General features: G+C 49.1%; 1 protein-coding gene across 4 annotated transcripts in view; it reads left to right on the plus strand.

Annotated features, from left to right (window-relative positions):
• The window catches only part of WDR62 (WD repeat domain 62), a 47539-nt gene that overhangs the window by 25138 nt on the left and 5484 nt on the right, over positions 1-16917 (plus strand). For all 4 annotated transcript variants that reach the window (XM_053667614.1, XM_053667615.1, XM_053667617.1 and 1 more), the window contains 11 exons: positions 6-97; positions 1731-1856; positions 5214-5281; positions 5367-5488; positions 6350-6425; positions 7218-7329; positions 7422-7485; positions 8222-8347; positions 9339-9466; positions 12820-12872; positions 14770-14988. In XM_053667614.1, the coding sequence (XP_053523589.1) occupies positions 6-97; positions 1731-1856; positions 5214-5281; positions 5367-5488; positions 6350-6425; positions 7218-7329; positions 7422-7485; positions 8222-8347; positions 9339-9466; positions 12820-12872; positions 14770-14988 (1186 nt within the window). The remainder of the gene's footprint in view (positions 1-5; positions 98-1730; positions 1857-5213; positions 5282-5366; positions 5489-6349; positions 6426-7217; positions 7330-7421; positions 7486-8221; positions 8348-9338; positions 9467-12819; positions 12873-14769; positions 14989-16917) is intronic.

The raw sequence follows: 16917 nt of genomic DNA on the forward strand, positions 1-16917 counted from the left end.
CCCAGGATCCATGAGCTGCACTTCATGGACGAGCTGGTCAAGATGGAGGCCCACGATGCTGAGGTGCTATGCCTGGAGTACTCCAAGCCTGAGACTGGTGAGCCCCTGGCAGGGCGACAGGGGCGGGGGCAGAGGAATGGGCCCCCCTGACAGAGCCATAGACGGGGGTAGTTGGTATCTGCCAGAGCCGTGAGTGACAGCTAGAAGTCCTGTGTTTAGTAAGGGCCCCTGTCTCTGGACCCGGGGACCGAGGTGACTAGGACTCCAGAAAGCAAAACACTGGCAGGCAGGACGGCACTGGACTGACTTACCCTGGTGCCCAGTGCCCCGAGCAGAGCACAGGCTAAAGAGGTGGGTGTCGAATGAGCAAGTGTATAAATGAGTTCATCCTCTGCTAGGGAAGGTAGATTGACAGTGAAACTTGCTTAATGCCTACAGAAAAATTACGAGAATATTATAGTGAATACCCACGTGCTCTTTACCCAGAGCCCCCAAGTTTTTTTTCTTTTAAAACCTATCTGACCCTGTGACTGTGTAATGAGTTCATCTGCTTCTTCTCTCTTCATCTCTGTGTTTCTGTGTGTACATACACGCACATAACACGGTCACAGCACATACATTCTCTTCTTTTCATTTGCTGAACTATTTGAGTGTAAATTGCAGGCATGACGCCCATTCACCCTTAAGTGCTTTTGTCGGCATTTCCTCAGAGTGGGGACAACTGTTTACATAACCACAGGGCTTATCAAATGTGGGAATTTTACTTTGATGCTATGCCATCCTCTGTCTTATGGTCCTTACGTTTTGCCAGTTGTCCCAATATTGTCCTTTTAGCGCCTTTGTTTTTCTAATCCAGGTTCCCACCTTCGTTGTCCTGGCTCTTTTGTCACTTTTATTCTGGAACGTTTCTATACACTTAATTTGTCTTTATGACTTTGGCTTTCTGCAGAGTGTAGACCAGTCATTTTATAGAATTTCCTTCCATTTTGGTGTGTCTGTTTGTTTTCCTCATAATCTGATTTCAACGATACAGTCTTGGTAGGAACATAACAGAGGGAGAGCTGTGTCCTCATATGTTAATGATCTTTCCCACGCTCTTCTTTCCTTCTTCCTTCCTCTGCACCTCCTGTCCCACCAAACTTTCTTTAAATTTCTCTTCATTCAGTATACCTTTCCTGAGCTCTCTTCCACCTCAGGTCATATGTTAGGTCTCAGAAGTACCAGGTGACCAGTGCAGGCACTGTCCGAGGGGGCCATCAGGGAAGGCCTAGGGGTAGAAGGAAGTGTGGCAGTGGGTAGGTAGTCAGTAGGGCCCAGACAAGGCCCCTGCAGCCAGAGCTCAGGGAGTAAAGGGGCAGTGTTTTCAGGAGGTGGAGAAGTTGTCAGGACTTCACATGGCATGCTAAGGAATTGGACTTGGTAGGAAGGAGTGCTGGGCTCTGCTAGGATGTCTGCTGTGGGCACAAGTGAAGGAACATCCAGGTGTACCCGAGATTAATGCTCCCTGAACTGGTGGCACGGGATGTGAAATGCCAGGGTTTGGGGGCTCTGGAGAAAGATTACACAGAGCTGAGGGAGTGCCCCCCTTCTGGGTTTGGGGCAAGCTAGTGGAAATTGTGGAACCAAAGACCCCTTCTTCAAGACTTGGAAAGCTTGGCTGTGCTGTTCTCCAGGAGGCCAATGCATCAAGTAGCCTCCGGGGAACCCAGGACCACTCTTTCTACTCACAGGGTTGACCTTGCTGGCCTCAGCCAGTAGGGATCGACTGATCCATGTGCTGAACGTGGAGAAGAGCTACAGCCTGGAGCAGACCCTGGATGACCATTCCTCCTCCATCACGGCCATCAAGTTTGCAGGTGAGCCCCTTCCTTCCCACTTCCAGTGCCTCCTTAGATGTGTTCCTTTGGCAACAGTAAAAACTCTCTTTAGCTTAAACAAAAAAAAAAAAAAGAAGAAGAAGAAGAGGAAGAAAAAGGGAGAAGCAAGCTCTGGATTTGGGCACAGCTGCATCCAAAGGTTCAATTTTTTAAATGATCAGGACTCTCTCCTCTGTTAGATGTGCCTTTCTCTGCAGGACAGGATCGTGGTTGTCACTGGACCACTGCAAAGAGATTTTCCCTTTTCCTATTCATTTTGGCCAAGACTGGGAGCTGACTTTCCTTTTGCTGGTTTGAGGCACCTGCTCTTTCCAGAAGAGTTAGCAATGCCAGGGCTTTGGGGCGTTCTCTCTGGCCAGGTTCTGGTGCCCAGCCACTGCCTACCTCCACTGCTGATCTAGGAGGACTGGCATTAGATGAGTGCTGGTCCCCCAAGAGAAATCAAGGTGCCAATCTTGTGAGAGGGCAGGATGGGTACTGGTGGTTTGGCAGTGACCATTGCTGGAGGCCAGTTCTTTGCTGGGGTATTATCCTTGTACCATCCCAGCAGATATCCCCTTCCTTACCCCATGTTACAGCCAGTCACACAGCTAGTAGGTACAGGCCTAGGATCTTACCTAAGGCTGTTCTCCAAAGTCTGCACTCCACCAGGTCATCAAAGGGATTCCTCCAAGACTGAAAAGATTCCGTATGTAGATCCCTGGCCCCAAGGGTTCCCAAGGGGAGGCGAGGAAGGCCCTGCGGGGTGCAACTGATCAGAACCCAAGAACATGTTCAAAACTATGTTTAAGAGGATTATATTCATGGGAAGGATAATACATTCATGCACGGTAAGTTCTTGACTGTGAAGTGTTTTTCACGTATAATTTTGTGACTGAGAATGTATTAATGTCTCTTGGACCTCCCCACTCCCTGCCCTGCCTCTCTCTGGCTAAGGTGATAGGGAGCTGGGAAAAAAATAAGTTCATAGTGCTTGATGTGTCTTGATGAGTCTTGATGAAGGCCTAACAAAAACTGATCAGCTAAAACTTCTCAGACATCCTTAAAGACCTGTTTGGCCCTGGCCTGTGTGGCTCGGTGGGTTGGAGCGTCATCCCATGACTGATGGGTTGCAGGTTTGATTCCCGGTTGAGGCACATAGCTAGGCTGTGGGTTCCATCCCTGGTCGGGGCACATACCTAGGGTGTGAGTTCAGTCCCTGATCCAGGCATGTGCAATCTCCCATTTGGGCTCTCTCACATTAATGTTTCTCTCTCTCCCTTCCTAAGCAATGAAAAAGTGTCCTTGAGTGAGGATAAATAATAATAATTTTTTTAAAAGATGTTCATTCCATTGGCTAGAGGAAGTTAGAGCAAATCTGGCAGTTTGGCCCCAGTGACCTCACCTTTAACGAATGGTCTAGATCCAAGAGAGGTGGTGACTGGTTCAGGGGATGGCCCGGAAGTTGGTCCTTTGGGGCACCTTCTGAAGGGTGTACGCCTTCGTTAGAGCCCCAGCCAGCCTGAGAGGATGCAGCTCCTAAACCCGGCTCCTGATTGCTTTGCTCTGCTGGGCTGGCTCACTCGGGAGTTGTGCTCGAACCGGTGACAGTCAGCATAAACCGGGCACCCGTCGGTCCAAACCTGTCTGAAGCTGCCCTGCTAGATAAGGATGTGGGCTTTTAACTCTTTTCTGTGCAGCATATCCAAAAAGCGAATACAGAACGTAGGTTGCCGAGTACAGTCGTGCACCACGTGACGTTTCAAACGGTCACTGACAGGCTGCCTGTACTAAGGCGGTCCCGTGACATTATAGTGCAGCTGAAAATCTCCTATCACCACGTGACATCGTAGCTGACGTAGTGTCACAGTGCAGCACAGGTCGTGGCACTCGTGTATTTGTGGCAATGCTGACGCAAGCAGACCCGTGCTGCCTGTCATACAAAAGTACAGCACATGTGATTGCATACAGTACGTAATACTTGATGATAGTAATAACCAAATATGTTACTGGTTCGTGTATTTGCTGTGCCTCTAATCATCATTTTAGCATGTACTCTTTCTACCTATAAAACAAAGTTTGCCATAGAACAGTATGGTGTGTTACACTGGCAGCAACCTCATCATCTCGTATTTACTGAGTCTCTTGACCTGAGTCGTTTTCTCTAGCGCTTGATTTCATCTTGTGTTGTTTCGTGCAGTGACATGCCGTACAGGCTTGTAGCCTGGGAGCAATGGGCTATTCCATGTAACCTAGGTATGTAGCACACTCTCCCATCCAGGTGTGCGTAAGTGCGCTCTGTGACATTATCACAACACCAAAATCACCTCATGACACATTTCTCAGAACGCATCCCCATTGGTAAGTGGTGCCCGACTGCAATACAGTGAACACCACATCAAGGTTTATGGTCAGTAGGTATGAACTAGAACACACACACCCATATTTGTTTGTAGCCAGCAACTGTTAGGATTGTTTGTGGTCCTAACGTCACTAAATGCTTGGATGTACCAGGTTAAGAAGCAAAGCATTACCAGTAACTTCCCGGCCCTCTCTGGGTCTCTCCCTCTCCCTCACAGAGCTCACTCCCCTCTGTGAGCCAGTGACTCCTGCTCGAGCAGCACCCTAACTTGCATGTCAGGCCTGGGCTCTCTCAAACATGAAGGAGCGGCATCAGTTGTACTAAGCTTCTAAATATTTATTTTGTCTTTTTGTTTTCACTACAACTCTGTGAGGTATTTGTACTGTTATTCTTACTCTATAAAGAAAGACGAAGAAGAAGAAAAGTGCTTACCAGGTGGCAGCCACTGTTTAAGGGTTTCACACAATTTCTTGGGGCAGGGGCTGCAATAGGCCCATTATACAGGCAGGAAGCTGAGGTTCAGAGAAGAAGCTGGTTTCAGAACACAGTGTTTAACCAGAGAATGCCTGGCTTCAGTCCTGGCCCTGTCCTGGCTCTCTGTGCACCCTGTGTGACTCAGCTCCTGGCTCACATTTCTACGATGAAGTGGCTAGTGAGCAGTCAGGAAGAGGAAGGCACAGGCAGCGCAGGGCCTGGCCTGAGGTATGTGTGGGCGTTCTGATCCTGATTTCATGAGCCTCCCAGTGTCTGGCTGTCTTTGACATGCAGCCCCTTCTGTGTCCTTGGCCTTTGTTTTCCTATCTGCCCTTGCTCTGCAGGGGCCTTCCTTGCAAGTGCTCCATCTGTACCTCCTCACACACACAGCTCACATCTTACAGACTCCTACGTGCACCCAGCATCCACCTCACCTCTGGGAAGCCCTCCCTGAACCCCAGCTGAGTTCCCTTGCAGTGGTGGCCTAGCCCTACGTAATACACTGCTGCCTCCTCTTCCAGGCAACAGAGACATCCAGATGATCAGCTGTGGGGTTGACAAGAGCATCTACTTTCGTAGTGCCCAGCAGGTAGTGTGGGCTGGCCTTCTTGGGGGGCTGGGGTAGGGGGGTGCTTGTCACAGCTGTCCTTTGAAGGTCCCGCCTACCCTGCCAGGGCTCGGATGGGCTCCACTTTGTCCGTACCCACCATGTGGCAGAGAAGACCACCTTGTATGACATGGACATTGACATTACCCAGAAGTACGTGGCTGTGGCCTGCCAGGACCGCAATGTGAGGTGAGGAGCTGCCCTGGGCCCTTCGTCAGCCTGGCCTGGGCTGCTCCATGAGTGGGGCCTGTATAGGACCTAGCTGAGTCTGTTTTCTCATGCGCTGTCTGCTCTCTTTCCCCCTGCTCATCTGGTCCCTGAGAGGCCGAGTGACTGGAGGGACCCAGCAGGTGTTTCTTAGGAGCTGGTTTCACCTGGGCATAGCCTCCAGATCAGCAGAGGGTTCCTTCTGTCTCTCCAGAAGCCTCTGCGGGGTGACTGAGAAATGCTGAGGTGGCTCATAAACTTAGTCATTCACCTGTACTACCCAAGCACCTGTCTGGGATGGACAATGCAGGAGTAACAGCAGTGAGCAGGGCAGCCCCAGGCCCTGCCTTCACAGAGCCCATAGTCCAGTGGAGGAGAGATGGACACTTCACCAGAGAGTGACGGCTTGGAGTGGTCAGGGCTGGGATGGGGATAGACCGAGGGGTTGGGGGCCCTGGGCGATACCTGCCCCCACCTCTGCTTAATGGAAGGAATGTCTGAGCTGAGACTCTGAAAAAGGAGTAGTGAGCCAATGGCAGGGGGGAGTATGTAAAGGACACAGCATGTGCAAAGAGGTTCTCTACCTCCTTCAACTGCTCATTCAGATTGGGTGCCAGGCACTCGGCTCACTCTGTGGCAGGGGAGATGGACATTATTAATTCAACAGACACCCTAATGCGTAATTTCCGTGACCCGAGCCTGAGGTGGTGTCTCATTCTCTGAGATTAGGGTTTCCATCCAGGCATCAAACGGGGGATAAGAGGTGGCAGTGGCCTTCCAGGGGCGAGGACGGGGGCGGGTGGGCAGATCCATGTTGGCCATGCTCTGTAACCACCTCCCCAGAGTCTACAACACCATGAATGGAAAGCAGAAGAAATGCTACAAGGGATCCCAAGGCGATGAAGGGTCCCTGCTGAAGGTGAGGACCCGGGGCCCCTGGGGTTAAAACTACACACGGACCCCACACACAAGGCTCCCCCTTTGTGTCTGCTGTCCCGATGAGCCACCTTAGACCTGTGTCCTCCTTGGCACCTGATTAATGGATCTCATGCTGGCCAGCCACCCACTCTGGCCTGGCTGACCAAGGCTGCTCGGGAGCTAGGGGTTGCCCAGACTGCTTCACCTTTATTCACTGAGTCCTTCTCTAGGTGGAGCCATTGTAAGTGGTTTCCATCTTGAGTGGCAACAGAGTATGGTGGGAAGACTCAAAGAGTCCTGGGCTCCCTTGCCAGGCTTGTCTCCTGCCTGTGTTATCCAGGCCAAAGCAGGGATCTTCTCAGAGCCTCTGGACTAATTAAGAGTTCAGGCTCCGGGGTCAGAATCCCCCCGCACAGCTCTGTCTCAGGCTGACTGTGACCCCGGGCAAGCGTCGCCTCTCCAGTCTGGTTCATCATCTGTAAAATGCAAGTACAAAGAGTTTCTGTCGTGGGGTTGTTGTGTGGAGGAAACAAGTTACACACATGCAGTGCTTAGCACAGGGCCTGGCTGCTGTCAGTACCATTGTTGTGTTTGCTAGTTTTCTTTACCTGTGCGGTGGGAGCGGGAGTTCCTACCCTACCAAGGGTGTATTTGTGAGGGCTGTCTGGGATGAGCCCACATAGCAAGTGTCCAGCTCAAGGGTGGTCCTCAGTCAGTGGGGACGTTGACCTGGGCCTCACCACATAGAGGAAGCAGGCAGCATAAAGCATCCCTTGCATTCTCTCCTTGGCAGGTCCACGTGGACCCCTCAGGCACCTTCCTAGCCACAAGCTGCTCCGACAAAAGCATCTCGGTGATTGATTTTTATTCGGGCGAGTGCGTTGCCAAGATGTTTGGCCATTCTGGTGGGTGTGCCTCCCTGCCTGGGACATCTCACTCACCCCCGCACAGCCTTCTAACTCAGAAAGTCAGCGCAGCTTCTCTGTTCTGTTTCTAGACATCGTCACCGGCATTAAGTTCACCTATGACTGTCGTCACTTGATCACAGTATCTGGAGACAGGTGGGAAAGGCCTAGAGGCTGCCCCTGGCTGGCCTCCCTCTGGGAATGCGTTTCACCTACACTGTAGGGAGAGCAGGGGCTTAGACCCTGGCAACACCAGGCTTACAACCTGCCTGCGCAGAGAGCTCTTCTGAGTGTTCCTGCTTTCTCTCTCCTTGGACAGCATGCACCTTGGCGCCACAGCCAGCCCTGAGTTCAAATCCCACATCTGCTACTTATTTACTTGTGACCTTGAGCCGGTCATTTCCCCTCCCTGAGCTTCAGTTTCTTTCTTTGTAAGAGACTTGATACAATTTACCTCGAAAATTGTATGGTGAGAATTAGATGAGATGATTATATATGTCATCCTGATATATTTCCTCATGTAAGTTATATGTGTAATAATTTATAATAGATATAATAAGTAAAGTCCTTAGCACGTGGGTGGTACTTGAGAAAGTCCCTTTTCTCACTCCCTTTAGTCTACTGTGAAGTTTCCTGCTTCCTCAAGACCCCTTTCCTCGGTCTGGAAGCCCTCAGAGCAGGCCCTAGTTAGCTGGGGTTCCCTGGAGCCCCCCCACCCCGGATTCAGACCTGACATGGTCGGGAGCCCCTGCACTAAGCTGATTGGTTGTGTTTTCTGGGAGGTGCCAAGGAGTGGAGGGTCTTGGCTGTGATGATGGAGGTGGCCTCAGAGCCAGGTGACTTTCGTAGTCAGTGTTTCTGACCCTTCCACATCTCTCTTTGGCCTCTACAGCTGTGTGTTCATCTGGCACCTGGGCCCAGAGATCACCAACTGCATGAAGCGGCACCTGCTGGAAATGGACCATCAGGAGCAGGGGCAGCAGAACACAAAGGACGGGAAGTGGAGCAGCCTCCCCAGGTCCTAGCAGCCACCTACACATCTCCTATCTCTCCTCCCCCAGAGGAATATTTTCCTCCTGTGGGCCTCAAGAGGCATGATGCTGGGGACAGAGCCATAGCCTTGCCTTTTGTACACCCTCAGGGAGGAGACGGACTTTGAGTACAAAGTTATAATAACACCTATGAGAAGGGTTTTGGAGAGCCTGTGAGTACTGTGATGCAGGAAGCCCCAGGAGGCTGTGGAGACCAGAGGCAGCCCTTGACCCAGGAGGGAGGTGGTCAGGGAAGGGTCCAGTGTCACTGAGATGCCTTCTTACTCTTTAAAGTTCTCACGCTGTAAGACCACTTTTATTTGGAGTGAATTTATGGTCTAGTTCTTTATTTGGGATTTTGGTTTGGAGGTCTTGAATTTAGTGGGAAATTGTAGGTTTTTCCTCTCTCCTGCCCCTGGAGCTGCCCCTGTCTCTCTGTCTTGAGGCTTTCTCATTGCCTTCCCATGGAGACCAGGCCTTGACATGTGCTGCCTATCCTGCAGTGGGCTTGGAGGCTTTGTAGATAGAGGCACCAAGGGAGAGAGCTGCTACCTTCTGGCTCTCAGTTTTGAGTCTCACGCCCTCCCCCGGGGCCAAGAGTGAGGTCCTGGCTCCAGTGCCCACCTTGTGTCAAGCATGTAGTCTCCTGTACTCCAAAGGAGCTAAAATCTCGTCGCTACCCCCTGCTTCCCCCTAACAGATCCCAGCAGCTCAGTACTCAAGCCCCACTATCTGTTTTGTTTTTCAAAGATCCCATTAATGTGGCCTTTGGAGTTTCTTATTTTTTGAGCCCAGCCTTTCTTATGTCTCATTTAGTATGGTGATATACTTCTAGCAGGGTGGGTGTGGCAGGTGAGACCCCCCCCCCCCAGCACCACAGGTTCATGTGGAACCTACATAGGGCCCTGGCCCTAGGCAGACCCCTCTAGGACCCCATTTACCTATTTCTCTCCTTGCCTTCCTCATTCCTGGCTTCAGGCAGGAGACATATACATCCAGCAAGATTTGTTCCCTAAGCCCTGGAGAGCAGACAGAGGATGAGCTGCAGGAAGAGCATGAACCTGAAGAGCTGCTGAAGACACCATCCAAAGAGAGCTTGGATCCAGGTTGGGAAACCGATCCATCCAAAGGAGCCCTCATTTGACCTCTGTCAGTGTAGGGGTCACGGCTGGGTTTCACCCACTACTTTGTTTTCAGTGCCTGGCACATACTGAAGCTCAGTAATCATATTGGTCAGGACTCTCTCAGTGTACTAGCAACCAGACTCTCATTGGTGTAGCTATAAAAAGAATTTATTGGTTCATGTACCTAAAAATGAGAGGAATGGCTTCAGGCATAGCTGGATCCAGGTAGTCATGTGATGTTAAAGGAGTGTATTTATTCTCTGTGTTTTGGCTCTACTTTTCTTCACATTGGCTTTGCTGTCAGAGTGGCTTCCTGTCCTGGGAGGGAGGGAGGGAGGCAGGGAGGGAGGGAGGGAGGGAGAGAGGATGCCCCAGGGAAAAACAGATCACATTAACAGAAGACAGAACAGATTTTGTTGTGCAGGCAAAAAGGGAGAGTAGTAGCTTAGTGACTTTATAAAAGGCCAGACTCTCTATAATTTCTACTCCTCTGCATGGCGCCTTGGTTGGCATAGGCCCTCATGATTGCAAGATGGCTGCCTACGTTCTAGGCATCAGAAGCATGCTTGAATAGAGCATTTCCTCTCCTTTGGAAAGGAACATTTCCCACCCCTGCTGGTGAGGCTCGGTGGTTTGAATGCCAGACTGCAAGCCGAAGGGTTGCTGGTTTGATTCCTGGTCAAGGCACATGCCTGGGTTGCAGGTTCCAACCCAGGCCAGGGCACGTACAGAAGGCAGCTGATCAGTGGTTCTCTCACATCGATGTTTCTCTCCTTCTTTCTCCCTCCCTTCCCCTCTCTCTAAAAAAAAATAAAATCTTTAGAAAGAGAGAGACAGAGAGAGAAATAAAGGAATATTTCCCCAGAAGCCCCTGAAAGGCTTCTCTCAGGTCCCACTGGTCATGATTGCTCCAGCTTTGAGAGAGCCTGGGAATAGTGATCAGCACTAGGTGCTTTCAGTGTGTGTGGGTGGGCTCCACCAACAGGGGTCAAAGACAGCTGATTGCTAGGCAACAGCAATGTGAGAGTTCAGCCTTGGAAAAAATTAGGATAAGTTAATGTTCTTTGTCTCCACCCTTACTCCTGGTCCAGTGTCTTCTCCAGGGTGACCACTCTTTAAAAAAATTTTTTTTAAATAGACTTTATTGATTTTGCTGTTACAGCTGCTCGAATTTTTCCCCCTTTGCCCCACTCCACCCTGTACCCCACTTCCCTCCAGCAGTCCCTTCCCTTAGTTCACATCCATGGGTTATGCATATAAGTTCTTTGGCTACTCCATTCCCTCTACTGTTCTTAACATCCCTCTGTTTATTTTGTACCTACCGAGTTGTACTTCTTCATCCCTGCACCTTCTCTCCCATTCTCCCACACTGCTGCCCTATGATTCTGTTCCTGTTCTGCTTGTTTGTTTAGTTTTTTTTAGATTTGGTTGTTGATACTCGTGCATTTGTTGCCATTTTAATGTTCATCGTTTAAATCTTTTTCTTATATAGTTCCCTTTAGTGTTTCGCATAAGAATGGCTTGGTGATGGTGAACACCTTTAGCTTGTCCTTATCTGGGGAGCACTTTATCTGCTGTCCCATTCTAAATGATAACTTTGCTGGATAGAGCAATCTAGGTTGTAGGTCCTTGCTTTTCATCACTTGGAATACTTCTCGCCAGTCCCTGCTAGCCTGTAAAGCATCTTTTGAGAAATCAGCTGACAGTCTTACAGGGACTGCTTTGTAGGTAACTGTCTGCTTTTTCTCTTGCTACTTTTAAGATTCTCTCTTTATCTTTAACCTTTGGCATTTGAATCGTGATGTGTCTTGGTGTGGCCCTCTTTGGGCCCAACTTGTTTGGGACTCTTCATGCTTCCTGGACTTGTATGTCTGTTTCCTTTACCAAATTAGGGAAGTTTTCTTTCAAATAAGTTTTCAATTTCTTGCTCTTCCTGTTCTCCTTCTGGCACCCCTATGATTCAGATGTTGGTACGTTTGCAGGTGTCCCAGAGGCTCCTTACTCTATTCTCGTTTTTTGTTGTTGTTTTTTTAATTCTTTTTTCTTCTGGCTGTTCTGATTGAATGTTTTTTTCTTCTTCATGTTCCAAACCGTCGATCTGAATCTCGGCTTCATCTTCTCCACTGTTGGTTCCCTGTAGATGTTTCTTTATTTCACTTAATGCAGCCTTCATTTCTACCTGGGTCTTTTTTATGCTATTGTAGTACCCAATGATGTCTTTGAGCACCTGATCACCAGTGTTTTGAATTGCGCATCTGATAGGCTGCTTACGTCCATTTCACTTAGTTCTTTTCCTTTTTAGGAGTTTTGTTCTGTTCTTTCCTTTGATCCACATTTCTCAGTCTCCTCAGTTTGGCAGCCTCCCTTTGTCTGTTTCTATGTATTAGGTAGAGCTGCTTTGACACCCTGTGTTAGTAGCATGGCCTATTGTAGAAAAGGCACCTGTCTGGATGAATTTGGCTCCTTTAAATGTTTGGTTGTTGGACTTCCATAGAGCTGGATTTTCTGATGAACCTGGGTGATGTCTGTTTTGTAATTTAGTCGTAATTTTTGCTGTAGTTGTGCGAGGAGGTGAAGTGCGTTTACCTGCACCTCCATCTTGGCCAGAAGTCTCTTCATCTGCCTGCTGCTGGCTGGGTGGAAGGATGACTGCTTTCACCAGTTTCCTGTGAATCTTTATAGGACTTTTCCTGAACATTATATACATGCGTATATATCCATAGGGAACACATATTTATGTCCATAAATGGTAGTATACTACACATATTGTTCTTTTTCCTCTCGATAGTATCTTATCCATCTGTACGTTGGTGGATACCAAGCAGAGGCCTCCCACTTTTGACCAGCGGCATAGTAGGGTATTTTAAGTTATTCCCTCTGGGTGGGCATTTAGGTTTTTTCCAACTTTACACTGTTGTGAAGGAGGCTAAGCGCCTGGGCCTCCTCTTTGGGCATGTGTGAGAGCTTTTCTCCCAGACAGAGGCCAAGGACCGGCACTGCTGGGCCCTGGGGTTAGTACACTTTTTCTTTTAAAAGAGAGCCCTGGGGGCCCTCCTTACTGCCCCCTCCCCAGCAGTCAGTGTTAAGCCCTTCTTTCCCCCATACTTTTGCTAGCGTTTGATAGTATGAAGCATTTTAATTTTGTCAGTTCTTAGGAGTAAAACATTACATCCCGTTGTGTAAACGTGCATTTCCCTGACCATTAGTGAGGCTGAGCATCTTTTGATACGTCTGTGGATTCCTAGAGTGCTTGGAGGATTGCCCATTTATGTCTGTTGCCTATTTGTCTGTGGGGTTGTTTGCTGTCTTTTTATGGATTCCATGTGTCTCTTCAGATCCTCCGTACCTGCTGACCAATGGCAAGCTGCCACTCTGGGCAAAGCGGCTGGTGAGTCTGGGATGCCTGGGGGGCTGGCATGGTAAGGGTGCCATCCTCCATGATCTCGTTTCTTCTAGGAGCACTTCCCCTCCTACATTTCTCTTTTCCCTGGAGAACCCTATCGTCCTCTAGTCTCAGCTTAGATGGCCCTTCATTCGTGCAATATGCATTTACTGAACACCTACCCTCTGCTAGGCATTGTTCTGGCCATGAGACACAGCAATAAACAAGGCAGACAAACTTTCTTCCTTCACAAGCTCATTTTCTTGTGTGGGAGATGGACAATATCCACAGTACCCTTAGTGCTATGGAGGGAAAAAATATTGAGAAGGAAAATAAGGAGTATTGGGGCAGGGGGTGACAATTTTAGGGTAAACAGAAAAGGCTTCCCTGGGAAGATGATATTTGAGCAGAGTTGAAGTGAGAAATGCAAATCGTGGGAAATAATTTTGCAGGCAGAGAGACCAGTTTGCTAGGGCAATGGCCATGAGGCAGGATTCTGCTTGGCATGTTTGAGAAAGTTCAGGGGCACTAAGGTGCCTGGGCTGAGGGTAGATAAGGGGTAGAATGAAAGAAGGGCTCAGCAGGGCAGTGGGGGCCAGATGGTGCGGGGCCACACGGGTCGTGGTGTGCTCCCTCGATACTCCTTGTTGTCCTTCTCCACTTCTTTTTTTTCTCCCACTGCACTGAGTGAGATGGAGACAAGGGAGGGCTCAGAGCCGAGGATGGCCATGATCTAACTCATGTGTTCACAGGTCCTTGTGGCTGCTTGTTGGAAACAGTTTCTGAGAGGGAAGCAGGGGTCCTAGGGAATAGACTGCTGAGATGATCCTAGCAGGAGAGATTGGAGGCTGGACCGGGAGGAAGAAAAAGATGGTTGGATTCTAGAGGGATTTTGAAAGTGGAGCCAAATGATTAGATTATGAGATGAAGAGAGAGATCCAGATGATGTTAATATTGAACTAATGATCGTTTTCTTGGAAGAGAGGCAGACTAGGAGCTAGTAGGTGAGAAGCAGAATTCTAAACCCTAGGTTGGAGCAATGTCAAAGCCTACAGGGAAATACTCCACTGCCAGCCCCTTCCCTGCAGGCCAGGTCAGGGTATGTGGACATGCTCTCTCAGTCCCCCAAGCTTCCCCTCATCAGTGCACATTACAATCGGAATTACATTCAAGAAATAGTCACTGTACACTTACTCTGTGTGGACTTTATTCTAAGTCTTTTATATTTATGATCTCATTTAATTCTCATTGAGGTAGGGGCTGTTCCTGTCCCTACTTCACAGATAGAGAAACCAAGGCCCAGAGAGGTTAAGCAACTTGTCTAGGGTGACACAGCTAGGAATTATATAGGGCGTGGGATTGACTGTAGGCAGGCTGGCTCCAGAGCCTGAGTTCTCAAAACACCCAGCCTTCACCGTCTCTCAAGCAACAGTCTTGGTAATGGGCAGTGGTGGGTTGGACCAGGATGGGAGGAGAAGTGGCTGTACCCCGCATGTGTTTGAATGGCAGAGCTGACAGAATTTGCTGAAGAAATACAATGTGGAATATGAGGGACAGAGTAAGAGAGAGGAGTGAAAGATGACCTCAAGGTTTGGGGCCTGATCAACTAGAAAGAGTAGCTGAGCTAGGGAAGGCTCTAGGAAAAGCAGGTCTGGGGTGTTGGAAATCACTTTTAAACATATTCGCTTTGAAATATCCACCAAACATCCATGTGGAGCTGTAGAGCAGTTGCACGTGTACGTCTGAAGTTTAAGAGCAAAGTTCAGGCTGGAGATAGATGTGTGGAAGTTATTTCTGAGTAGTGTTTAAAGCCAAGAGCCTGGGTGAGGTTTGTGCAGTGTCCCTGGCTCTCATTGGGTTGGTGATCACTTGGCTTGCTGCCTGACCTTCCTGTCACCCTCAGCTGGGAGATGACGATGCGGTGGATGGCTCAGTGTTCCGCACCAAGGACAGCTACCAGCCACATGGTCGCTGGGCAGAGCGAGCTGACCAGGAGCCCCTCAAGACCATCCTGAATGTCCATGACTTGGATTGCTTCTTTACCCCCATGAAGTTCGACAGCCTGGGGGACTCCGTTCTGGATACAGTGGAGCCACAGAGCCTGGCAGGTCTGCTGAGTGAGGTAAGGACTTCCTGCTCGAGCCCAGCCTAGAGCCCCTATATTACTGTGTGCTCAGGACTTGGGGCCTCAGCACTCTCACTTTGAAAATATGGCTGACTGTCCCACTCCAGGGGCATGAGAGGATTACCTGAGATGGCAGAGGGCCGGAGGGTGAGTCCCAGGCCTGGCACACAGTGAGACTTCCTAGGGCAGACCAGGAATCTGGAGGGTGAGTCACCTTGGGGGTTAAGAGTTTGGGCCCAAGAGCAGGCCTGGGCCTGAGTGGAGGGTATTTGAGCAAGTGGAGACTGGCCCTACCTCTTCCCCGTTGCGAAAATTAGAGCAAGGCTTGCCTCCCTGGGCTTCAGTTTTCAAAAATATAGACATTAAAAAAAAAAAGAGGACAAAAAGATTTCTTAAAAACTGGAGGCATAGGTGGAAACACTGTACCTTCTCGCACAACCAAATTTAAAGACAACAAAATTTTAGTAACAAAAAACGCAGCCAAAACACAGAAAATTGAACGAAACCCAAGTCCGACAACAACAATCCCTTCAGCCAGACCGGTAAGAGGGGCGGAGCCAGCGACTGGCGGAGCGGGGTTGTGCAGGAAAACTCGGTCAGACCCACCCAGGCTGCGGTTGGTGGATCCCAGGTGTGGGGTTGTGACGGGCGGACCCAGTGAGGGCGCAAGGTGGCAGGCTGACCGGGGCCACACGTTCGCACACAGATAAACCAGCGAAGGAGCGAGCAGTGAGACAGACCACGCAGGCCCTGGCAGCAGGAAGCAGCAGAGGGGACCACTATTGCCCCTCTCTGACCCTGCCCCCACATACAGCTTCACAACCCAGTGTGACCTGGGCGGCCACGCCCTGGTGAACACCTAAGGCTCCGCTCCTCATACATACGTAATGGGCACGAACAGATCAAAACATGGCTCAAGAAGAACTCAAAGCCCCAGAACCGATAAATCTAAGTGACGAAGAAATAGCCAAACTTTCAGATGCACAGTTCAAAACACTGGTGATCAGGATGCTCACAGAACTGGCTGGTTTTAGTCACAAATTAGAGCAACATATGAAGGCTAAACTAATTGAAATGAAGGGAAATGCATAGGAAAGCAATAGTGATGGAAAGGAAACTGGGACTCAAATCAAGGGAGTGGACCAGAAGGAAGAAAAAAATGACCAAACAGAAAAATATGAAGAAACAGGAATTCAAAACAATGAGGAGAGGCTTAGGAACCTCCAGGACATCTTTAAACACTCCAACATCCTAATTACAGGGGTACCAGAAGGGGAAGAGGAACAGCCACCAGTGGAAAACTTATTTGAACAAATAATACAGGAGAATTTCCCCAATCTGGCAAAGGAAATAAATAGACCTCTAGGAAATCCAGGAAGCTCAGAGAGTCCCAAAGAAGTTGGACCCAAGAAGGAACACACCAAGGCACATCATCATTACATTAGCCAAGATTAAAATGGAGGAGAGACTCCTAGAAGCAGCAAGAGCTAAGGGCACAGTCACCTACAAAGGACTTCCCATCAGACTGTCAGCGGATTTCTCAAAAGAGACCTTACAGGCAAGAAGGGGCTGGAAAGAAGTATTCCAAGTCATGAAATCCAAAGACCTACATCCAAGATTGCTCTATCCAGCAAAGCTTTCATTTAGAATGGAAGGACAGATAAAGTGCTTCTCAGATAAGATCAAATTCAAGGAGTTCATCATCACCAAGCCCTTATATGAAATGTTAAAGGGACTTACCTAAGAAAAAGAAGATAAAAAATATGAACAGTGAAAAGACAGCAAACTCACAGTTATTAAGAACCACACCTAAAACAAAAGCAAACTAAGAGGACAGCTAGATCAGAAGCAGAACCATAGAAATGAAGATCTCATGGAGGGTTAGCAACAGGAGGGTGGGAGAAGGAGAAGTGGGGGGAGAAGGTA

The sequence above is a fragment of the Artibeus jamaicensis genome, unplaced genomic scaffold, assembly GCF_021234435.1.
Source record: "Artibeus jamaicensis isolate MK-2021 breed Jamaican fruit bat unplaced genomic scaffold, CSHL_Jam_final contig_470, whole genome shotgun sequence".
NCBI classification, from domain to species: Eukaryota; Metazoa; Chordata; class Mammalia; order Chiroptera; family Phyllostomidae; genus Artibeus; species Artibeus jamaicensis.